The sequence below is a fragment of the Stegostoma tigrinum genome, chromosome 41 (genome assembly GCF_030684315.1).
Source record: "Stegostoma tigrinum isolate sSteTig4 chromosome 41, sSteTig4.hap1, whole genome shotgun sequence".
Lineage (NCBI taxonomy): Eukaryota > Metazoa > Chordata > Chondrichthyes > Orectolobiformes > Stegostomatidae > Stegostoma > Stegostoma tigrinum.
This window is the reverse complement of record NC_081394.1, coordinates 1,317,130-1,342,091: the sequence shown is the minus strand read 5'-3', so window position 1 is coordinate 1,342,091 and position 24,962 is coordinate 1,317,130. Positions and strand designations below refer to the sequence as shown.

General features: G+C 52.6%; 1 protein-coding gene across 1 annotated transcript in view; it reads left to right on the top strand.

Annotated features, from left to right (window-relative positions):
• Positions 1 to 24,962, top strand: part of LOC132206675 (B-cell receptor CD22-like) — a 90,189-nt gene that overhangs the window by 30,042 nt on the left and 35,185 nt on the right. The window contains exons 5-7 of the mRNA XM_059641273.1: positions 12,467 to 12,527; positions 15,871 to 15,918; positions 24,742 to 24,804. Coding sequence (XP_059497256.1) covers positions 12,467 to 12,527; positions 15,871 to 15,918; positions 24,742 to 24,804 — 172 coding nt within the window. The remainder of the gene's footprint in view (positions 1 to 12,466; positions 12,528 to 15,870; positions 15,919 to 24,741; positions 24,805 to 24,962) is intronic.

Genomic DNA, 24,962 nt, shown 5'->3' with positions numbered 1-24,962 from the left:
GAACAGGCTCAGCAGGAACTTGTGAAAGAGTGAGGGCAGAATCGGGAAATGCTAGGGTGGGGAACGTTTTCAGAGGCTGTGGGGAGGCAAGTATGAGGGAGCCTGGGACTGTTTGGAGAGCGTCTTTCAGGAAACTAGCACAAACCTCAGTGGGCTGAATGGCCTCCTTCTGTGCCGGGTGAGCCAGAAGGACGGACAGGCAGAAAATTGAACATGAGCTTACACACATTTATGGTGTGGGGGGAGGTGGAATTCTTGGTGGGCGGGAGTTAATTACAAGGCGGTGTGGGAGAGAGGCGGACGAGGGTGATCCGAACGATTATATTCAGAGGGATGTGGGATTGAGTTGCCTGTGGAGGTAAGATGCTGCCTTAAATCGCGGGAGGGGAGCGTGGGACACTTTAGAGATGGTTTGGAGGCTCGGGGAAATCGTGGTCAGTCTGTGTGGATCAGTGGTCCAGAGAGAGAGCAAGAAGAGAGTTTGCATTTCTCTAGCGCCTTTTCGCCACATGCAGAGCTGCCAGGAAAAGGCTGTGTTAACCAGTGGGGAGGATGGTAAAGGAGGCGTATGGCACGCTCGCCTTCATCGGTTGGGGCACTGAGTACAAAAGCTGGGAAGTCATGCTGCAGCTGTGAGGGACTTTAGTGCAGCCACGTTTGGAGTGGGGTGTGCAGTTCTGGTCACCACGTTACAGGGAGGGTGTGGACGCTTCGGAGAGGGTGCGGAAGGGGTTTACCAGGATGCAGCCTGGGCCAGGGAGTGTGTCAGCTACAAGGGGAGCTTGGACAAAGTCAGATGGGAGCGTCAGAGACTGAGGGGTGACCTGATGGAAGTGTGAGGGGTACGGAGAGGGTGAATAGACAGAGTCTTCCCCCCACCCCCGGGTGGAAATGTCAAATACTGATGGGGGGAGGGGTTTAAGGTGAGAGAGGGAGAGTTTAAAGGTGATGTGTGAATAAGTTTGTTAACACAGAGGGTGGTGGGTGTCTGGTACACGCTGCCAGGGGGAGGTGGGAGAAGCAGATCCAATAGGAATGTTTCAGAGACATTTAGGGAACAGAGGGATACGGGCCACATGCAGGGAGATGGGATTAGATTGGAATGGGCCTCATGGTCAGCACAGACACATTGGGCTGAAGGGCCTGTTCCATGAGGTTCTCAATCAGCTCCCTCCAGCATCACATGCGATTTGTGTCTGCCCTTCATTCTCTGAGAGGCGGACGCAACCGCACCTTCTGGAAGGCAGTGGCGTGAGGAGGCCATTTGACCCTCAAGGCTGCTCCACCCCATTGTAAGGCATCTTCACCCTATTTCTAATGCTAGAGGCCGCCCACAAAATGGTGTCTGCCTGGTGCTTCCGAAATCGGGTCGACAGTTCGATCAGATACAGGGAAGGGAATTTCAAATTTCTGAATCTCGGAGGGTTTGCACATTTCCCTCTTGGAAGCTTAGCTGTTGTCTGTATTATTGCATTAATCACAGCAGGACAGGGGCAGGGGGAGCTGGGGGGGGGGGTAGATGTGCCCAGATCACTGGAGGTGGCAGGTGGTGGGGAGAGAGAGAGAGAGCAGTGAATAAATCACACAGTGCCCTCAGGTATATTCACAGGGGATCGGAGCACAGGATCGGGGGGTGATGGGGAACTTGTGCAAGATCCTTGTCACTCCTCAGCTGGAGTATTGTGTCCAGGTGTGGGCCCCACATTATCAGGAAGATGGGAACGTGTTAGAGAGAGAGAGAGTGTGGAAGGGATTTACAGGAACGGTCCCAGGGATGAGAAGGCTCTGTGCTGAGGACAGGCTGAAGCAGCTGGGGGCGGCTCCCCCTCGGAGAGGAGAAGGCTGAGGGACAGGGAGATTCAATCGGGGGGGAGGGGGGCTTCAAACCTGTGAGCGGGGGCTGGACAGAGTCGATCGATCGGGAGAAGCTGTTCCCGCTGGGAAAAGGAACAAGAACAGGGTTGGGGGGGGGCTGGGGTGGTGTAGATTTAAAGAGAAGTGCAAACGGAGTGAGAGGGATGTGAGGGTAAACACCCTGTTTCCCCCCCACCCCACAGCAAGTAGTTAGGGGGTGGGATATACTGACTGGAAATGTGGGGAGGGGGCAGGTTCAATTGGGGCATTGGGGAGGGGCATTGGATGGGGATTGGGATAGAAATGGGGGGGCAGGGAGATGGAGGGGAAAAGGGAGGGGATTGGGGGATAGAATCATTGGATGAGGATTGGGATAGAAATGGGGGGGCAGGGAGAAGGGGGGAGAGGGAGGAGAATGGGATATAGAACCATCGGATTGGGATAGGGCTGGAAATGAGGGGCAAGGAGATGGGGGCGCAGGGAGAAGATGTGGAGGTAGAATTGTTGGATGGGGACTGGGATAAAAATGGGAGACATGGAGATGGTGGTGGGGAAATTGAGGCAATAGGGGATAGAACCTATGCAGGCATGATTGGCTGAACGGCCTGATTTGGTATGTGGAAGAGTTCTGAGATTCCGTGAAAGGTGAGACACAGCCCCCTGGAACCTGTGCCCCTCCAACATCCATTAACTAGTTTCTCTTGAGCTGCCTTTTCAATGGCCCTCCACGTAAATTGGAGTGAGATTGACCTGGAAAGAGCGCAGTCTGGGTCCATCAGTTCATTACATTTTTTGCATAATTTGCACATTTTTGGAGGCTTACAGCAAGATTGAACAACCTAATGGCTTGGGGCAACTTCATTACCAAGGGATTGGGAGTGTGTAAGATTTAGGAGAGGAGAACAGAGGGGGTTCCGACCTTAGCTTCAGAAATCCCACTGCTTCCAATTTGTGGCTCAGAGACAGCGGAGGGAAGTCTTAAGACTCACATCGTGTTCAGTGAGAGGGATTTTACAGATTCTCGAAACCTGGAAACGTCACTGCCTTTAGGATTCTGCGCTGTTGAGGATTTTCCTAGACCCTGCTGCTGCTTATAGACTCTCACAGCGTGGGAACGGATATATGATGTGGACGAGAACATGCGTTTAGTGAGACTGGTGGTGTCGTGGGCAGTGAAGAAGGTTATCGAAGGTGACAAAGAGGTCTAGGTCAATTGGGGCAGTGGGTTGAGGAGGGGCAGATGGAGGTTAGTTTGGATAAATGTGAGATAATGAATTTGTTAAAACAAACAGGAGCAGGACTTCTGCAATTAATGTTGGGGCCTTGAGCAATGTTCCAGAACAAAGAGACGTCCTAATTCTTAGAAATTTCCGACACACATAGATGGGGGTGGGGGTGTGGTTAAGAAGGTGTTTAGCACGCTTGCCTTCATCGCTCAGACCTTTGAGTGTAGGAGTTGGGGATGTCATGTTGAGGTTGTACAGGACGTTGGAGAGGCCTCTTCTGGTGCACGGTGTCCAGCTCTGGTAGCCCTGTTATGGGAGGGACATTATTAAACTGGAGAGGGATCGGGAGGGATTTACCGGGATGTTGCCGGGTGTGGAGGGATTGAGTTATCGGCAGAGGCTGGATAAGCTGGGATTTTTTGACTGGAGCACAGGAGGTTGGAGGGGTGACCTCATAGGAGCTTGTAAAATTGCGGGACTATGGGAATCCAATGGAAATTTTAGGGTGTGTGGAGAGAGAGAGGACAGGGAGCAGCCGGAGTGCGGACTGGCTCCCGTTCAGAGCTGAAAGGACTGGAAAATGGTGCTTTTGGTGGGTGAGATGGTGAGGTTGCCCAGATCCAGAGGTGAAGGGAGTGTTAGTGATGGTGAAGGAGCAATCAAGACGTCAGATAGATGTTGATGAGTTCAGGCCAAATTCAACAAGACTCACGTGGAGGGAGACCCAACAGGGGGCAATGGTCATTCTCTGAGGTAAAGAGCAGGAGAAGTTGGAACAGGGGGGAGGGAAATTGAATCCTCGAGCCTACTCCTCCATTCAGCAAACTTGAATATTCCCCCTCTGCTTGTCTGCCCTTTCTGTGTAACCTTTGCTTTCCATCACTAATCACAAATCTATCTACCTCAGCCATTAATATACGCACCTGCACCCTGACCCATAGCTCTCTGTGACAAGGGCTTCCAAAGTCATTTGGAAAGGCAAGGACTGATTAGGGACACTGGGCATGGCTTTGTGTGTGTGTGACGGAAATCGTGTCTCAATAAGCAGATTGAATTTTTCAAGAGGTGACCGAGACAATTGATGAGGGCGGAGTGGTAGATGTTGACTGCACAGACTTTAGCTAGGCGTTCGGCAAGGTACTGCGTATTAGACTGGTTAGGAAGTTTAGATCACATGGGATCCAGGGAGAGCTAGCCAATAGGATACAAAATTGGCTCGAAGGTAGGAGACAGCATGTGGAGTTGATGGGTCGCTTTTCAGACTGGAGGCCTGTGAACAGTGACGTGCCATAGCGATCGGTGCTGGGTGCACTGTTGTTTGACATTTATACAAATGATTTAGATGTAAACATAGGAGGGATGGTTAGTAAGTTTATAGATGACACCAAAACTGCGCAGTGTGCAGTGAAGAATGTAACCTCAGAGTGCAACAGGATCTTGATCAGATGGGCCGAGGAGTGTCAGATAGAGTTTAATTGAGATAAATGTGAGGCGCTGCATTTTGGAAAGGCACATCAGGGCAGGACTTATACACTTCATGATAAGGTACTGGGGAGTGTCATTGGACAAAGAGACCTGGGGGGAGCAGGTACAGAGTTCCTTGAAAGTGGAGTCGCAGGTAGACAGGGCGGTGAGGAAGGTGTTCGGTACGCTCGCCTTTATTGGTCAGTGCATTGAGTATAGGAGTTGGGAGGGTCATGTTGGGGCTGTACAGGACATTGGTTAGGGCCACTTTTGGAATACTGTGTTCAATCCCAGTCTCCCTGCTACAGGAAGGATGGTGTGAAACTTGAAAGGGTTCAGAAAAGATTTACAGGGATGTTGCCAGGGTCGGAGGGTTTGAGCTACAGGGAGGGGCTGGATAGGCTGGGGCTATTATCCCTGGAGTGTCGGGGGCTGAGGGGTGACCTTATAGAGGTTTATAAAACCGTGAGGGGCATGGATAGGGTGAATAGACAAGGTCTTTCCCCCCAGGGTAGGGGGAGTCCAAAACTAGAGGGGCATAGGTTTAAGGTGAGAGGGATAAGATTTAAAAGGGACCTGAGGGGTAACTTTTTTACACAGAGGGTGGTGCGTGTATGGAATGAGCTGCCGGAGGAAGTGGTGGGGGCTGGTACAGTTACAGCATTTAAAAGGCACCTGGATGGGGACATGGATAGGAAGGGGTTAGAGGGAAATGGGCCGAATGCTGGGAAATGGGACTGGATTAATTTAGGATATCTGGGTCAGCATGGATGAGTTGGACGAAGGGTCTATACAGCTGTTTATTTGTGTTGAATCCTAGAGGACTGGATAATATCGAAGTGGAAAGTGAGTTGCGATTTCTCACGCTTGTTTATTGGAGGATGTTTACTGCAGGATGCTGAGGTCGGTCAGCGGGGAATGATTTCACGGGGGTAGGGGAGGGGGTTCATTGACACAGTAAAGGCACTGGGAGCTCAGGGGTCATTCCTACAGGCAGAGTGGGGGCCCGTTCCACAAGGCAGTCTGCATGTGGGTGGTGCCAATGGAGAGAGAGCACATTGTGAGCAGGGAATGCAGCTGGCTGGATGGACAAAGATACTGCGAAAGACTGCTTCACCTGGGAGCTGTGTCTGTGGGAAATGTGGGCCTCACTCCGAAAGGGAGTCGGGGGGAATGTGGGCCTCACTCCGACAGGGAGTCGGGGGGAATGTGGGCCTCACTCCCACAGGGAGTCGGGGGGAATGTGGGCCTCACTCCGACAGGGAGTCGGGGGGAATGTGGGCCTCACTCCGACAGGGAGTCGGGGGGAATGTGGGCCTCACTCCGACAGGGAGTCGGGGGGAATGTGGGCCTCACTCTGACAGGGAGTCGGGGGGAATGTGGGCCTCACTCCGACAGGGAGTCGGGGGGAATGTGGGCCTCACTCCCACAGGGAGTCGGGGGGAATGTGGGCCTCACTCCGACAGGGAGTCGGGGGGAATGTGGGTCTCACTCCCACGGGGAGGGGGCTGGGAGGGGGAATGTGGGTCTCACTCCCGCAGGGAGGGGTTGGGGGATGAATGTGGGTCTCACTCCTGCAGGGAGGGAGGTGGGGGGAATGTGGGTCTTACGCAGGGAGGTGGGTGGGGGTGTGGGAAATGTGGGTCTCCCTCCCACAGGGAGGGGGGGTGGGGGTGGTAATGTGGGTCTCCCTCCCGCAGGGAGGGGGGTGGGGGTGGTAATGTGGGTATCCCTCCCACGGTGGGGGGGTGGAATGTGGGTCTCGCTCCCACAGGGAGTGGGGGGGTGAGTTGGAATGTGGGTCTACCTTCCACAGTCGGGGGTCGGGGGGGGGGCAGCGGATGGTGGAATTGTGTCGCTGTATTGAATTGGGAGGGTGGGCTGGGGCAGTGGCAGCTGAATATACCCATGAGGGTGGGAGGGAGATGGCGATGGGGTGAGAGGAGACGTGGGTGGTGCATGTAGGAACAGACTAGAGGGGCCAAGTGGCCTGCTGCTCTACAGTAGAACTCTGTGTGCGATCATGTTTACCGTCACAAAATTAAAGTGCGCCTTATTTTTGTGGCATTTCTTTCAACATCAGTCTCTGTTCACATCAAGGATTCAGTTTGGTGTTTTATTTTTGAGCGTAGTTGTTGAGAGTTACACTAAGTCGGAAACCCAACATTTTCAAAACAAGCTTTAACTGATAAAATCTTGAAGGAGGTGTTAATTTTTTTTCTTACAGAAATATGTAAAAGCCACAAAAACCAATTCGTATCATAGTTGACGCTTTGACTGTGTGTTGAAACTCAGGAGATGGGAGAGATATTAAATGAATATTTTGCACCAGTTTTTACTGGTGAGGGGGAAAGAAACTGAGAATGGGGGCCTGGGGAAATAAATAGTGATGTTTTAAAAACAGCTCACATTGCAGAAGAGGAAGTTTGGAAAGTCTTGGGAAATATCAACGTGGGTAAATCTCCGATCTAAAGTATCCCAGGACTTTGTGGGAAGTTAGGGTTGACAAATGTCCAGGACCTGATCTCACAACTTTTTGGGAAGTTAGGGAGGAAATCCCTAGCAGAAACATTTGCTTCGACTGTAAACGCAAGAGAAGTTCCAAAGGATTGGAGAGTGGCCAATGCCGTGTCTTTCTTTAAGGAAGGCTGTAAGGTGGAGTCTGGGAACGATAGACCTGTCATCTTGACTTGAATGCTGGGTGAGTTGTTGGAGGTGAATCTGAAAGGTAGGATCGGCATGCATTTGGACGAGGCAAGGACTGATGAGGGATAGTCAGCATGGCGTTGCGCGAGGCTATCTCTCAAACGTGATTGAGTTTTTTGAGGAACTGACCGAGAAGATTGATGAGGGAAGAGCGGTAGATGTTGTCTGCATGGACTTTAGTAAAACCTTTGACAAGGTTCCACATGGTAGACTAATTAGTAAAGTTAGATCACATGGGCTCCAGGGAGATCTAGCCAACAGGATACAGAATTGGCTTGATGGTTGGAGACAGAGGGTGGGGATGGAAGGTTGTGTCTCAGACTGGAGGCCTGTGACCAATGATGTGCCACAAGGATCAGTGCTGGCTCCACATTCGTTTGTCATTTAGATGAAGGATTTGGATGAGAATATGGGAGACACGGTTAGTAAGTTTGCAGATGACACCCAAAATTGGTGGTTTGGTGGACAGTGAAGAAGATTATCAAAGATTACAAAGAGATCTTGATCAATTAGGTCAATGGGCTGATGAGGGGCAAATGGAGTTCGGTCTGGATAAATGTGAGGTATTGTATTTTGGTAAAACAAAGGCGGGACTTGTATAAATAATACTAATGTCCTGGATAGCATTGTAGACCACAGAGACCCTCGGGTTCAGGGACATGATTCATTGAAGTTTGTAGACGGGGGGCTAAGAAGGTGTTTAGCACATTTACCTTCATCGCTCAGACCTTTGAGTGTAGGAACTGGGGACATCATGTTGAGGTTGTACAGGACGTGGGTGAGGCTTCTTCTGGAGCACGGTGCCCAGCTCTGGTCGCCCTGTTACAGGAGGGACATTAGTAAACTGGAGAGGGTTCGGGAGAGATTTACCGTGATGATACTAGGAATGTTGCCGGAAATCATAAGTGACATGGGTAGGCTTAATGGTGCGTGTCTTTTCCCGAGGGTGGGGAAATTCAAGACTGGGAGATATAGATTTTAAGGTGGGAGGAGAGAGATTTAAAGAGACAGGAGGGACAATCATTTTCACACAGAGAGTGGTCCGTGTGTGGAATGAGCTTCCTGAGGAAGTGGTGGGTGTGGGAACAGTTACAGAGTTTAAAAAACATTTGGATAAGGACATGGATAGGGAAAGGTTTGGAGGGATATGGGCCAGGAGCAGGCAGGTGGGACTCGTTTAGTTTGGGATTATGACTGGTACGTACTGGTCGGGCCGAAGGATCTGTTCCATGGCTAAAGGTCTAGCAATCCAGTCTGGCCCATCTCCCCATTCTCTCTTCATTATTCTAAGAGTTTATTTCCCTCAAGTGCCCATCCAATTTTGGTTTCACATCATTGACCATCTCCCATTGCCACCCCATCCCCCTTCCCACCAATCTCGTAGGCATTGAGGTCCAAATCATTTATCCCTGACTGTGCATGACAGTCCTTGCTCGCAATCCCCGATCTGTAGATCCGTCCCCAGAATCTTTAATCTGTCTCCCCTGGTCCTTGTATCATCAGTGAATGGGAACAGCTTTGTCTCCCTGATCTGACCCTTTCCCCATCTGCCCCACCTTGGTCAGACTCCCCCCAAACCCCTTCAGTCTGAGGGCAAGAGCACCAGCTTCTCCGCCTGAACCCTGCCCTCTAAAATCCCTGCTTCCAGGAGCCATTCAGGTCAATCTCCTCCATACCCTATCAAAGACCTTCACGTCTTTCCCCCTCAAAGACACTCACGTCTCTCCCCCTCAAAGACCCTCACGTCCTTCCCCCTCAAAGACACTCACGTCCTTCCCCCTCAAAGACACTCACATCTTTCCCCCTAGAAGACCCTCACGTCCTTCCCCCTCAAAGACACTCACGTCTTTCCCCCTCGAAGACCCTCAAATCTTTCCCCCTCAAAGACCCTCACGTCCTTCCCCCTCAAAGACCCTCACGTCCGAATCCCCTCGAAGAACCTTGCCTCTTCCCTATTGTGGACCCCCATGTCCTTCCCTCTCAAAAACTCTCAACTGAACTAGTCCCATTTGCCAGCATTTGTCCCATATCCCTCTAACCCCTTCCTATCCATGTCCCCATCCAGTTGCCTTTTAAATGCTGTAACTGTACCAGCCCCCACCACTTCCTCTGGCAGCTCATTCCATACACGCACCACCCTCTGTGTGAAAAAGTTACCCCTCAGGTCCCTTTTCAATCTTTCCCCTCTCAACTTAAACCTATGCCCCTCTAGTTTTGGGCTCCCCTACCCTGGGGGTAAAGACCTTGTCTATTCACCCTATCCATGCCCCTCATGATTTTATAAACCTCTATAAGGTCACCCCTCAGCCCCCGACGCTCCAGGGAAAATAGCCCCAGCCGATCCAGCCCCTCCCTGTAGCTCAAACCCTCCAACCCTGGCAACATCCCTGTAAATCTTTTCTGAATCCTTTCGAGTTTCACAACATCCTTCCTGTAGCCGGGAGAGAGGGAGGGAGAAAGAAAGAGAGAGAGGGAGTGAGGGGGAAGAGACGGAGAGTGAGAGAGGGAAAGGGAAGAGACCGAGAGAGAGAGGGGCCTCAAAGTGAGTTTTAATCTGTTTATAGATAGGCATGTCTCTCAGCCCCAGTGCCTCATCAGCATTCGCCCTGAGAAAGGGGCTGAGGTGAGGGAGAGCGGATGGATGATAGGTTGAGAGGTGTAGGATTTAAAGAGGAAATAATGAGGCCTCTTCAGCCAGGAAGAGAAGGTTTGTCAACATCATTTTTCAAACAGATCAGTGGTCTGACAAGAGAAATTCGAAGTCTAATTTTAAACTGTCTCATATCCTCTCTGCATTGCTAATTACACCCATGAGTCACAATCAGTCTTTCCATTCCTTTCTGTCACTCCATCTCTGGTACGTATTATATCATTGAGAGATCTACTGGACAGATTAGACTGACACCCCCTCAGCACTGACTCAGCAACAGTGCCCACCCCCCCAGCACTGACCCTCCGACAGTGCCCACTCCCTCAGCACTGACCCTCCAACAGTGCCCACTCCCTCAGCACTTATCCTCCGACAGTGCCCACTCCCTCAGCACTGACTCAGCAACAGTGCCCACCCCCCCAGCACTGACCCTCCGACAGTGCCCACTCCCTCAGCACTGACCCTCCGACAGTGCCCACTCCCTCAGCACTGACCCTCCGATAGTGCAGCGCTCCCTCAGCACTTATCCTCCGACAGTGCCCACCCCCTCTGTACTAACCCTCCGACAGTGCCCACACTCTCAGTACTGACCCTCCGACAGTGCCCACTCCCTCAGCACTGACTCAGCAACAGTGCCCACCCCCTCAGTACTAACCCTCCGACAGTGCCCACTCCCTCAGCACTTATCCTCCGACAGTGCCCACCCCCTCTGTACTAACCCTCCAACAGTGCCCACACTCTCAGTACTGACCCTCTGACAGTGCCCACCCCCTCAGTACTGACCCTCCGACAGTGCCCACTCCCTCAGCACTTATCCTCCGACAGTGCCCACTCCCTCAGCGCTGACCCTCCGACAGTGCAGCACTCCCTCAGCGCTGACCCTCCGACAGTGCAGCACTCCCTCAGCACTGACGCTCCGACAGTGCAGCACTCCCTCAGCACTGACCCTCCGACAGTGCCCACTCCCTCAGCACTGACCCTCCGACAGTGCCCACTCCCTCAGCACTGACCCTCCTACAGTGCCCTCTCCCTCATCACTGACCCTTCGACAGTGCCCACTCCCTCAGCACTGACCCTCCGACAGTGCCCACTCCCTTAGCACTGACCCTCCGACAGTGCCCACTCCCTCAGCACTGACCCTCTGACAGGAATGATGTGACGTTAATTGATAAATCTTTTGTAAATTCAGATTGTTATGAAACAAAGGAAATAGGGACTCCACATAGTTTTTGTTCAATTGAGAATCAGTTTTCTGTTTTGGAGAGTCATACTTCCATTGGATTTCCCCTTGTAGAATGACAGAAAGCTTCTAATTTCTGATATCTCCTGGGAGATTGTTTTAAAATTTTTTTTAGCTGTGATTGCTGGAAAGAACCAGTTCAGTCAGAAATGGAAAAGTTAAGATAATCATAGTTTCTCAGTGGGGTTGAGTATCTGTAAAGGATATTGCTGGGAAATTGGTTGACTTTTTATTTTGCTGGTTATGCGATGATCTTTCAAAAGTTTCAAAGGCATTTGTTCTTATTTTCTTCTGTGTGATAAACCTGTATTTTTTTGTTGAAGAACACTGATAGCCTCCTTTGAATACATTTCAGACATGATCCACTACAAAGAACCATTTGCAAAGATTAAACTTGTGATCAGCCAAGATACCTCAGGATAGAGCGAGAGAGAGAGGGACAAGGACAGAGGGATATTTCCTTTATCTCCCTCTCCCTCTATTTTCTTTTACCTCTCTTTATACTTCTCTCTCTGCCACTTTCTTTATCCTTTTATACTTCTCTCTCTCTCTATCCTCATCTCGCTTACTTGATCTTTAACTCTCTCCTTCTATCCTTGTCTCTCTCATTCTATCTTTCTCTCTATCCTTATCTCTCCCACTATCCTTGACTCTATCATTCCATCTTTATCTCTATTCCTCTATCCTTATCTCTATCTCTCTATCCTTATCTCTCTCCCTCTATCCTTATCTCTTTCCACCTTTCCTTGTCTCTCTCATTCTATCTTTCTCTCTATCCTTATCTCTCCCACTATCCTTGACTCTATCATTCCATCTTTATCTCTATTCCTCTATCCTTATCTCTATCTCTCTATCCTTATCTCTCTCCCTCTATCCTTATCTCTTTCCACCTTTCCTTGTCTCTCTCACACTATCTTTGACCCCTCTATCTATCCTTACCTCCCTCTCCTCTATCATTCCCTCACTCTCACAATCTCTCTGTCCGTGAATCTCATTCCCTCTGTTCTGTCTGGCACTCCACACTCACGCGTGCTCTCTTTCTCTATCTCTTTCTCCCTCGGTCTCTCTCTCCCCCCCTCCCCACCCCATGCCCGCTCTAGATCCCAGGACATCATGCTGGAAGCATCAGGAATGGGAATGTGCTCAGTTGGCATGAGATGGGAATGAGACAATCCTCGAAGGAGGCTGATATCAGTAAGAGACTGCTGTCTCTGGCACTGCTCTCCCCATCCCACTGGCACCGACACTGAGTGCACTGAGATCCCACACTTTAATGCAACGTGGAGACTGGGCACTGACACCTTGCTGTGTTTATACCGTTAATAGATCCCGGTGACAGAAACAATGGTGAAGATCCTGCTCTGTATTCTCATCATCATGTCCACAGGTAAGGAATTGGTCTGTCGGTGGGTCAGTGCTGAGGGAGCGGGCACTGTCAGAGGGTCAGTGCTGAGGGAGCGGGCACTGTCGGAGGATCAGTGCTGAGGGAGTGGGCACTGTCGGAGGGTCAGTGCTGAGGGAGCGGGCACTGTCGGAGGGTCAGTGCTGAGGGAGTGGGCACTGTCAGAGGGTCAGTGCTGAGGGAGCGGGCACTGTCGGAGGATCAGTGCTGAGGGAGCGGGCACTGTCGGAGGATCAGTGCTGAGGGAGTGGGCACTGTCGGTGGGTCAGTGCTGAGGGAGTGGGCACTGTCGGAGGGTCAGTGCTGAGGGAGCGGGCACTGTCGGAGGGTCAGTGCTGAGGGAGCGGACACTGTCGGAGGGTCAGTGCTGAGGGAGCGGGCACTGTCGGAGGGTCAGTGCTGAGGGAGCGGACACTGTCGGAGGGTCAGTGCTGAGGGAGCGGGCACTGTCGGAGGGTCAGTGCTGAGGGAGCGGGCACTGTCGGAGGGTCAGTGCTGAGGGAGCGGGCACTGTCGGAGGGTCAGTGCTGAGGGATTGGGCACTGTCGGAGGGTCAGTGCTGAGGGAGCGGGCACTGTCGGAGGGTCAGTGCTGACGGAGCGGGCACTGTCGGAGGATCAGTGCTGAGGGAGTGGGCACTGTCGGAGGGTCAGTGCTGAGGGAGCGGGCACTGTCGGAGGGTCAGTGCTGAGGGAGCGGGCACTGTCGGAGGGTCAGTGCTGAGGGAGTGGGCACTGTCGGAGGGTCAGTGCTGAGGGAGCGGGCACTGTCGGAGGATCAGTGCTGAGGGAGCGGGCACTGTCGGAGGATCAGTGCTGAGGGAGCGGGCGCTGTCGGACGGTCAGTGCTGAGGGAGTGGGCACTGTCGGTGGGTCAGTGCTGAGGGAGTGGGCACTGTCGGAGGGTCAGTGCTGAGGGAGCGGGCACTGTCGGAGGGTCAGTGCTGAGGGAGTGGGCACTGTCGGAGGGTCAGTGCTGAGGGAGCGCCGCACTGTTGGAGGGTCTGCGCTGAGGGAGAGGGCACTGTTGGAGGGTCAGTGCTGAGGGAGGGGGCACTGTTGGAGGGTCAGTGCTGAGGGAGGGGGCACTGTTGGAGGGTCAGTGCTGAGGGAGGGGGCACTGTTGGAGGGTCAGTGCTGAGGGAGCGGGCACTGTTGGAGGGTCAGTGCTGAGGGAGCGCCGCACTGTTGGAGGGTCAGTGCTGAGGGAGCGCCGCACTGTTGGAGGGTTAGTGCTGAGGGAGCGGGCACTGTTGGAGGGTCAGTGCTGAGGGAGTGCCACACTGTCGGAGGGTCAGTGCTGAGGGAGCGCCGCACTGTCAGAGGGTCAGTGCTGAGGGAGTGCCACACTGTTGGAGGGTCAGTGCTGAAGGAGCAGGCACTGTTGGAGGGTCAGTGCTGAGGGAGCGCCGCACTGTTGGAGGGTCAGTGCTGAGGGAGGGGGCACTGTTGGAGGGTCAGTGCTGAGGGAGCGGGCACTGTTGGAGGGTCAGTGCTGAGGGAGCGGGCACTGTTGGAGGGTCAGTGCTGAGGGAGCGCCGCACTGTTGGAGGGTCAGTGCTGAGGGAGCGCCGCACTGTTGGAAGGTCTGCGCTGAGGGAGCGCCGCACTGTCGGAGGGTCAGTGCTGAGGGAGCGCCGCACTGTCAGAGGGTCAGTGCTGAGGGAGTGCCACACTGTTGGAGGGTCAGTGCTGAAGGAGTGCCACACTGTCGGAGGGTCAGTGCTGAGGGAGCAGGCACTGTTGGAGGGTCAGTACTGAGGGAGCGCCGCACTGTTGGAGGGTCAGTGCTGAGGGAGCTCTGCACTGTTGGAGGGTCAGTGCTGAGGGAGCGGGCACTGTCAGAGGGTCAGTGCTGAGGGAGTGGGCACTGTCAGAGGGTCAGTGCTGAGGGAGCGGGCACTGTCAGAGGGTCAGTGCCGAGGGAGCGGGACCTGTCGGAGGGTCAGTGCCGAGGGAGTGGGCACTGTTGGAGGGTCAGTGCTGAGGGAGCGGGCACTGTCAGAGGGTCAGTGCCGAGGGAGCGGGCCCTGTCGGAGGGTCAGTGCCGAGGGAGCGCCGCACTGTCGGAGGGTCAGTGCCGAGGGAGTGGGCACTGTCGGAGGGTCAGTGCCGAGGGAGTGGGCACTGTTGGAGGGTCAGTGCTGAGGGAGCGGGCACTGTCGGAGGGTTAGTGCCGAGGGAGCGGGCACTGTCGGAGGGTCAGTGCCGAGGGAGTGGGCACTGTCGGAGGGTCAGTGCCGAGGGAGTGGGCACTGTCGGAGGGTCAGTGCCGAGGGAGTGGGCACTGTCGGAGGGTCAGTGCTGAGGGAGCGCCGCACTGTCGGAGGGTCAGTGCTGAGGGAGTGGACACTGTCGGAGGGCCAGTGCCGAGGGAGCGCCGCACTGTTGGAGGGTCAGTGCTGAGGGAGTGCCACACTGTTGGAGGGTCAGTGCTGAAGGAGTGCCACACTGTCGGAGGGTCAGTGCTGAGGGAGCAGGCACTGTTGGAGGGTCAGTACTGAGGGAGCGCCGCACTGTTGGAGGGTCAGTGCTGAGGGAGCTCTGCACTGTTGGAGGGTCAGTGCTGAGGGAGCGGGCACTGTCAGAGGGTCAGTGCTGAGGGAGTGGGCACTGTCAGAGGGTCAGTGCTGAGGGAGCGGGCACTGTCAGAGGGTCAGTGCCGAGGGAGCGGGACCTGTCGGAGGGTCAGTGCCGAGGGAGTGGGCACTGTTGGAGGGTCAGTGCTGAGGGAGCGGGCACTGTCAGAGGGTCAGTGCCGAGGGAGCGGGCCCTGTCGGAGGGTCAGTGCCGAGGGAGCGCCGCACTGTCGGAGGGTCAGTGCCGAGGGAGTGGGCACTGTCGGAGGGTCAGTGCCGAGGGAGTGGGCACTGTTGGAGGGTCAGTGCTGAGGGAGCGGGCACTGTCGGAGGGTTAGTGCCGAGGGAGCGGGCACTGTCGGAGGGTCAGTGCCGAGGGAGTGGGCACTGTCGGAGGGTCAGTGCCGAGGGAGTGGGCACTGTCGGAGGGTCAGTGCCGAGGGAGTGGGCACTGTCGGAGGGTCAGTGCTGAGGGAGCGCCGCACTGTCGGAGGGTCAGTGCTGAGGGAGTGGACACTGTCGGAGGGCCAGTGCCGAGGGAGTGGACACTGTCGGAGGGCCAGTGCCGAGGGAGCGGGCACTGTCGGAGGGTCAGTGCCGAGGGAGTGTTGAGTTGCGAAGGGGAATGGTATAAACTTGGAACAACAGCACAGACCCTCAATCATTTATCCTGTGCCGTCCTACCCATTCCTGCTCAATGTTATTTGGGGTGATCCTTCTCAAAGTGTCAGTTTATGATTTGTGTTTCAGGAGCTAATGCTGACATGATAACAACTTCTCTAACTTCAGATGTTTCAGGTAAGTCTTAACACCTGCAAGATCGTGGAGAGATAAATAAAAACCAAATGAACTGCGGAGGCGGTAAACCAGGAAGCAAAACAGAAGTTGCTGGAAAATCTCAGCTGGCCTGGCAGCATCTGTGAAGGGAAAAAAACAGTTAACGTTTCAGATTTCGGATTCTGAGGAAGGCCCAGACTTTTTTTTTCCTTCCAGACCTGCTGAGCTTTTCCAGCAACTTCTGTCTTTGTTCCTGGAGAGATTCTCTGGTCCAGTGTTAGTTTGGAGGTTTTGTCAAGATTGTTGACAAAATTATTCCTTTCTGCCTGCCTTTTGGACCGTATCCCTCCATCCTTTGCATACCCCATGTGTTTAGCTAAAAGCCCCTTAAACACCCCGATTGTATCTGACTCCAGCCCCACCCCTGGCAGAGCCGAAACTGTTAAGTCTACCTCATTGTATTTCAACAGCACGTCCCCCACTTTCAAAACCCACCCCCTCGCCCCACCGACGCTCAGTCGCAGCGGTGTGTACCATCGACAAGATGCTCTGCAGAGCCTCACCAAGGCCCCTCAGGCAGCACCTTCCAAACCCATGGCCACTTCCCTCGGGAAGGACAAGGGGCAGCAGGTACATGGGAATACCACCCCCTGCAAGTTCCCCTCCGAGCCCCTCCCCATCCTGACTTGGGAAATATATCCCCGTTCCTTCAGGGTGACTGTGTCAGATTCCAGGAATTCCTTCCCTAAGGGGCATTGTGGGTCAGCCCTACAACACATGGACTGCAGCGGGTCAAGAGGGCAGCTCGCCCCCACCTTCACAACGGGGGGGGAGGGGGGCAACTAGGGACGGGGCAAGAACTGCAGTTCCCAGCATTCTCAAAGTTTAGTGGTTGACATCTGAACCCGATTTACAATCTGGGATTCCCTGCGCTGGAGTTGCTCATCTATAGATAACAGCAACAGTGCATTTCCCGAGCATCTATCCCCGTGACAGATCATCCCTCCTCATCGTCACCTAGAGACCCTTTGGCTACTTCGGTCTTCTTTACATATTACCCGGATGTTTGGAGCTACAGTGGATACGGTGAGTTCAGTCAAGGGCGAACAGGAAGGAGTTACGCGGATTGGTGGAGCTGTGGGGAGACATGGTATTGAGGAAGACAGAGGGGAACTATGTGAGGATTAGACACGATGGCAGGGATTTTCTTGCAATTAATGGAAACGGCAGGGAGGACTGATGAAGATGGGAGGCAGTTACATGGGGTCGAGGGGAAGGGAGGTAGTTACATGAGGGCTGGGAGAAGGCGGGGGGGAGGTAGTTACATGAGGGCTGGGGGAGGGAGGGGAGGGGAGGTGGTTACATGAGGGCTGGGGGATGGGAGGGGAGGGGAGGTAGTTACATGAGGGCTGGGGGAGGGGAGGGGAGGTAGTTACATGAGGGCTGGGGGATGGGAGGGGAGGGGAGGTAGTTACATGAGGGCTGGGGGATGGGAGGGGAGGGGAGGTAGTTACATGAGGGCTGGGGAAGGGAGGGGAGGGGAGGTAGTTACATGAGGGCTGGGGGATGGGAGGGGAGGGGAGGTAGTTACATGAGGGCTGGGGGAAGGGAGGGAAGGTAGTTACATGAGGGCTGGGGGAAGGGAGGGGAGGGGTGGTAGTTACATGAAGGCTGGGGGAAGGGAGGGGAGGGGAGGTAGTTACATGAAGGCTGGGGGAAGGGAGGGGAGGGGAGGTAGTTACATGAGGGCTGGGCGATGGGAGGGGAGGGGAGGTAGTTACATGAGGGCTGGGGGAAGGGAGGGGAGGGGAGGTAGTTACATGAGGGCTGGGGGAAGGGAGGGGAGGGGAGGTAGTTACATGAAGGCTGGGGGAGGGGAGGTAGTTACATGAGGGCTAGGGGAAGGGAGGGGAGGTAGTTACATGAGGGCTGGGGGAGGGGAGGTAATTACATGAGGGCTGGGGGAAGGGAGGGGAGGGGAGGTAGTTACATGAGGGCTGGGGGAAGTGAGGGGAGGGGAGGTAGTTACTTGAGGGCTGGGGGAAGGGAGGGGAGGTAGTTACATGAGGGCTGGGGGAAGGGAGGGGAGGTAGTTACATGAGGGCTGGGGGAAGTGAGGGGAGGGGAGGTAGTTACTTGAGGGCTGGGGGAAGGTAGTTACACTTGTAAGCAAGTCCGTAGACCCGAAAGTGGTCACACCAGTAGATAGGCTGGTAAAGAAGGCATAGGGCATGCCTGGCATTATCGGTCGGGGAATCGAGTACAAGAGTCAGGATGTCATGTTGCATCTTTATAAGACTTTGGTTAGGATGCGCTCAGAGTATTGAGCTCTGTTCTGGTCACCGCATGACAGGAAAGATGTGGAGGCTTTAGAGAGGGTGCAGAAGAGGTTTACCAGGGTGCTGCCTGGATTAGAGGGTATGAGCTATAAGGGGGAGGCTAGAAAATCGCTGGGAGTTTCCTCTGGAGCAGCAGAAGCTGAGGGGAAACCTGATTAGGAGCGTGTAAAGTTATAACATACACAGATAGTGTTAATGATCAGAATCTCTCCCCCAGAGTTGAAATGCCTGAAACTTGGGGAAGTGCAGTCAGGTTAAAGTGGGAAAGTTCAAAGGAAATATAAGTGGCAAGGTTTTTTAAACAGTGAGTGGTAGGAGGGTGGAATGCGATGTTGGTGCTGGGTGCTGGAGGCAGATATGACAGGGGATTTGAAGCAGTTTAGTGCATGAGTATACAAGGAATGGAGGGATATAGACTAAGGGCATGCAGAAGGGATTTAGTTTAATTTGGCTTCATGTTTGACACAACATCTTGGGCCCATTCCCTGTGCTACACTGTGCCTTACAGTGCTGTGTTCTATGTGTAGTATCGAAATTGGGAAGGAGTTACATGGAGATTAATGGAGTGAGAGGCAGTTTTGTGGGTATTGCAGGACATAGGATGGAGTTACTTAGTGAAGGACGAAGAAAGGAGGGTGTTATGTGCAGACTGTTGGAGCTAGGAGGGAGTTACATTTTGTCACTAAATGCGGGGTTATTGCACAGGCATTTATGAAGATGCGAGGGAGGTACATGGAGATGGGAGTGAATTACAGGGTGCATTAGTGATGATGGAAGGGAGTCATGTAAGGCACTGAGGAAATGGCAGGTAATGATGTGGAGCATTATTGGAGATGGGTCGGACTTTTGTGGAGGATTGAAGGAGATTGGATGGAGTTATGTGGTGGAATTGATGGAGATGGGAGGGAGTTACTTGGAGTGTTGATGGAGATGTTAGTGGTGGGGGGGGGTACATGGGAGATTGATGGAAATTGAAGTGAGTTATGTGGTGGACAATGGAGGTGGGAAGGAGTTACATGGGGGGACAGATGGACCTTGGAGGGAGACATTTGAGGGATTGATGGAGTTGTTTTGGATGTGACATTGGGGAATTATAGGAGATGAGTGGGGGTTCTGTGGGGGAATTGATGAAACTGGGTCAGAGTTACATCATTATGCATGGAGATTGGAGACAGTTCCTTGGGGGGGGGGATTTGATAGAGATGAGGGAGAGCTATGTGGAGCATTAAGTGAGATGGGAGGGAGTTACATGATTATTAATGGAGATGGGAGGGAGTTATGTGATTATTAATGGAGATGGGAGGGAGTTACGTGATTATTAATGGAGATGGAGGGAGTTACATGGTTATTAACGGAGATGGGAGGGAGTTACGTGATTATTAATGGATATGGGAGGGAGTTACGTGATTATTAATGGAGATGGGAGGGAGTTTGGGAGAGAGTTACGTGATTTTTAATGGAGATGGAGGGAGTTACATGGAGTATTGTTTGAGAAGGTAGGGAGTTATGTGAGGCAGGGAGTTATCGTTCTTGGAGTTTAGTCTTGATGGTTTGGAATATTAGTAACTTGTTGTTTAGGTATCAGGCACATTTCTCAGTGTGATCCCATTCTTGATGTTCCCTTCAGGGTGGGTAGGGTTGGGGGGAGGTGCTGGTGGAATGAAGTCTCTGGTGCGGATGATGGACTCTGGGGAGAGGGAGAACGGTGAGTATATTTCTCTCCCCAAACCCACAAGAGGGAGACAGTGAGATCCACATCTGCAAACAGCCCTCTCCCGACACGCCCACTGCTCCTACAATGCAGCTGTGTAAGCACAACTGAGAATGAGCATCGCTAACTTGCTTTCTTCTTTGGCAAAATGGCTAGCAATTCCTTCCTCAGTCCTTCACCCATCTCGGGGAATCTGGGGAAAGTCAGAGGAGACAGTCTGACCAGTGACAGTGAAAGCTGACCGGACACGGGCTCGTCGACAACCCGTATTAATGCAATTCACTGGGAGCCAAGTAGATCTGAAGACAATTGCTGACCGCACTAGGCTGGGCAGCATTGCAAAAAATGTAGACAGCATTCGGTACGCTCGCCTTTATTGGTCAGTGCGTTGAGTATAGGGAGTTGGGAGGGTCATGTTGGGGCTGTACAGGACATTGGTTAGGGCCACTTTTGGAATACTGTGTTCAATCCCGGTCTCCCTGCTACAGGAAGGATGTTGTGAAACTTGAAAGGGCTCAGAAAAGATTTACAGGGATGTTGCCAGGGTCGGAGGGTTTGAGCTACAGGGAGGGGCTGGATAGGCTGCGGCTATTTTCCCTGGAGCGTCGGGGGCTGAGGGGTGACCTTATAGAGGTTTATAATATCATGAGGGGCGTGGATAGGGTGAATAGACAAGGTATTTCCCCCAGGGTAGGGGAGTCCAAAACTAGAGGGGCATAGGTTTAAGGTGAGAGGGGAAAGATTTAAAAGGGACCTGAGGGGTAACTTTTTCACACAGAGGGTGGTGCGTGTATGGAATGAGCTGCCAGAGGAAGTGGTGGGGGCTGGTACAGTTACAGCATTTAAAAGGCACCTGAATGGGGACATGGATAGGAAGGGGTTAGAGGGATATGGGCCAAATGCTGGGAAATGGGGACTGGATTAATTTAGGATATCTGGGTCAGCACAGATGGGTTGGGCTGAAGGGTCTGTTTCTGTGCTGTACAACTCTGTGACTCTGAAAGGAAACGATTACAAAGGGATATTGATATCCTGAGTGAGTGAGCAAATGTGGCAGATGGACTTCAGTTTGTGTGGTTATCCAGTTTTGGACTAAGAAATGATAGATTGGGGTACTTTCTAGATAACATGATGTCAAATCGGGCAGATGAAGGGTCACACAGTCATACAGCAGGGAGAGAGGCTCTTTGGCCCAACCAATCTGTGCCGACCATAATCCCAATCTAAACTAGTCCCACCTGCCTGCTCCGGGCCCATATCCCTGCAAACCTTTCCCTATCCATGTCCTTATCCAAATGTCTCTTAAACGCTGTAACTGTCCCTGCACCCACCACTTCCTCAGGAAGCTCATTCCACACATGAACCGCTCTCTGTGTAAAAAAAAAATGCCCCTCGTACCTTTTTTGAAATCTCTCTCCTCTCACCTTTAAAATGTGCCCCTTAGCCTTGAAATCCCCCCATCCTGGGGAACAGATACCCACCATTAACTCTGTCTATACCCCTCATTATATTATAACCCTCTACCAGGTCACCTCTCAACCTCCTACGCTCCAGGGAAAAAAGTCCCAGGCAATCCAGACGTTCCTTATATCCCTCCATATCCTGGTAAACCTCTTCTGAACCCTCTCCAGCTTCAATAATATCTATCGTTCAGGTGCGTAGAGCTTTGAAATAACATGAAAAGATGAGGAAAGCTAATGGAATACTGCGCTTGTCCATCTGGGTTAGATTAGATTTGAGTTGTTCCTGTCAAGGGTGCCAACAAGGAGTGAAAAGTGTGGTCTCACATGCTTTACAGGCAGGCCACACTGTACAATAACACCAGGGGATTGGAGCAGAGTAACAGGGTATAGAGTTACAGCCACAGAGAAGGTACTGAGAGGGAGAAATCAACGTTAACATTAAAGAGCACAAAAGCTGACGTTTCGGGCCTAGACCCTAGACCCTTCCCGAATCGTCAGCTTTTGTGCTTCTGAGATGCTGCTTGGCCTGCTGTGTTCATCCAGCCCCACACTTTGTCACCTCGGATTCTCCAGCATCTGCAGTTCCCGTTGTCTCTTAACTTTAAAGAGGTCCATTTAAAACCCGATAACTGCAAAGAAGAAGCTGTTTCTGAATCTGTTTGTACCTGTGTTCAAACTTTTATATCTTCTGCCTGATGGAAAAGGGTGGAAGAGATTACAAACAGGGCGGGAGGGATCTCTGATGATGTTGGCAGCTTTCCCAAGGCAGTGGGAAGTACAGATGGAGTCCCTGGATGGGAGGCTGGTTTCTGTGATGGACTGGGCTGTGTTCACAACACTTTATAGTTTCTTGTGGTCATGGATAGAGCAGTTTCCAGACCAAGCTGTGATGCAACCTGATAGAGAGATAGTAGGAGCTGCCAATGCTGGAGAATCTGAGATAACAAGGTGTGGAGTTGGATGAACACAGCAGGCCAAGCAACATCAGAGGAGCAGGAGGAGTCCAGACCTGAAACGTCAGCTTTCCTGCTCCTCTGAGCATCCACTAAGCATCCAGGTAGGATGCTTTCCATGGTGCATCTGTAAAAATTGGTAAGGGTCATTGTGCTGAATTTCTTTAGCCTCCTGAAGGAAGTGGCGGTGTTGCGGTGCTTTCTTGTCTGTCACGTCGACTTGTTTGGACCAGGAGAGATTGTTAGAGATCATTGCCCCGACTCTTGACGCACTCAACCATCTGTATTGATGCAGACAGGGCCCAGTCCTCTGCTCCACTTCCTGAGGTCAACGCCCAGCTCCTTCCATTTTGCTGATGTTGAGGGAGAGACTGTTATCTTTACACATCAGTGCTAACCTCTTCTCCGTTTTCCGCCTCATCGTTGTGGGAGATCGGACCTACAACGGTGGTGTCATCAGCAAACTGGTGAATGGAGTTGGATGGAATTTGGCCGCAGATGTGCAGTTGGAGGCTGAGTCTACAGTCACGTGGGTCACCAGTCCTGAGGATTGTGGTGGAGGACATGTTGTCCCCTGTCTTTACAAACCGTAGTCCGAGGGTCAGGAATTCAAGGATCTAGTTGCAGAGGAGGTGAAGGGAGCGGAGATCGAGTCTCAGAGTTTGGAGATAGTTGAGGTTTGGAATAGCGGTGTTGAACGCAGATAAGCAGAAGCCCGATGTAGGTATCCTTGTTATCCAGATGTTCCAGGGATGGAAGTCGGGCTTGGGAATCAGTATCCTTATTATCCAGATGTTCCAGGAATAGGTGTGGGGCTCAGAAACAATATACTTATTATCCAGATATTCCAGGGATGGGTGTGGGGCTCAGGAAATGGTTTCCCTATTGTCCCAATGTTTAAGGGATTGGTGCCGGGCTCGGGAAATGGTATCCTTATCATCCAGGTATTCCAGGGATTGGTGTAGGGCTCGGGAATCAGTATCCTTATTATGCAGATGTTCCAGGGATGGGGCTAGGTCTCTGGAAATGGCATCTCCTGTGGAGCTTGAAGTGAATTGCAAGGGTTCGAAACAGTCTGGGGAGGCTGGGGATGATGTAGGCCATGACTACACACCTCCCCCGCGCCCCCCCCCACCCCCCGCACCACGCCGCGAGCCCAAAGCACTTGATGATGATGGAGGTGAAAGCCATCAGGAAGTAGTCATTGGGACTGGATGGAGATGTCTGCTACAGTTAAACAAACCCCTGGTTAGACCTCAGATGGGGATCAGGGCAGCAGCCCTCAGGAAGGAAACTCAGTCCTTGGAGGGAGCACAATATAGTCCTGATACCAGGACTTGAAGGGGTTACGTTTGGAGGAGAAATTGTAAAAATGAGGCCTGTTTTCTCTAGAATTTACCAGGTTAAGGATTAGTCTGATTGAAATCTTCGAGATATTAACAGTGTCATGTGGTCGTGGAACTGTACAGCAAGGACATAGATCCTTCATCCCAAATCGTCCGTACCTGACCCAGATATCCGAAGTTAATCTAGCCCCATTTGCCAGCATTTGGCCCATATCCCTCCAAACCCTTCCTATCCATGTCCCCATCCAGATGCCTTTTAAATGCTGTAACTGTACCAGCCCCCACCACTTCCTCTGGCAGCTCATTCCATACACGCACCACCCTCTGTGTGAAAAAGTTACCCCTCCGGTCCCTTTTAAATCTTTCCCCTCTCACCTTAAACCTATGCCCCTCTAGTTTTGGACTCCCCCACCCTGGGGGAAAAGACCTTGTCTATTCACCCTATCCATGCCCCTCATGGTTTTATAAACCTCCATAAGGTCACCCTCAGCCCCCGACGCTCCAGGGAAAATAGCCCCAGCCTATCCAGCCTCTCCCTGTAGCTCAAACCCTCCAACCCTGGCAACATCCCTGTAAATCTTTTCTGAGCCCTTTCAAGTCAATCAAAGTGAACAATTTCCGATGTTAGGAGATTGAAGAAGGAAGGAGTGGAGGCTGGGAATGAGAGACAGACCGTCCCGGAGAAATGTTGGGAAGTACATTGACACACTGTGAGGTTTCGAACTCTCTTCCAGAAATAGCAGTAGATGCCAGATCAGACGTTTTGGGTCCAAAATACCTCCAATTTTGTTCAGTAAAGGTAGGAAGGACCAAAGAGCAGGGTTATGGAGTGACACCTCAGATTAGCCTTGACCCCATTAAAGGGTAGGACAGGCTGAAGAGGGTGAATGGCCTCTGTCTGTTCCCACATGGCTGAGCTCTCAACTGAACAGACATTACGCACTGACAGCACAGAGAGAGAGAGCCCCATTGGCTGGGATTTCTGGGATCACCACGTGGAATGCACAATGAGATTCCTGACTTGTTTTTCAGGAGAAATGGAGGCAGGAACTCAAATGGTGCGGAAAGTCAGGACAGTGAACGGAGAAGGACATGGTGAGTCAGGCTGTCACTCTCAAACCCCGGGAGAGAGGGAGGGACAGGGGGGAGACCAGAGCTCCAAACCTGTCAGAGTCAGTGCTGAGGGAGTGGGCACTGTCGGAGGGTCAGTGCTGAGGGAGTGGGCACTGTCGGAGGGTCAGTGCTGAGGGAGC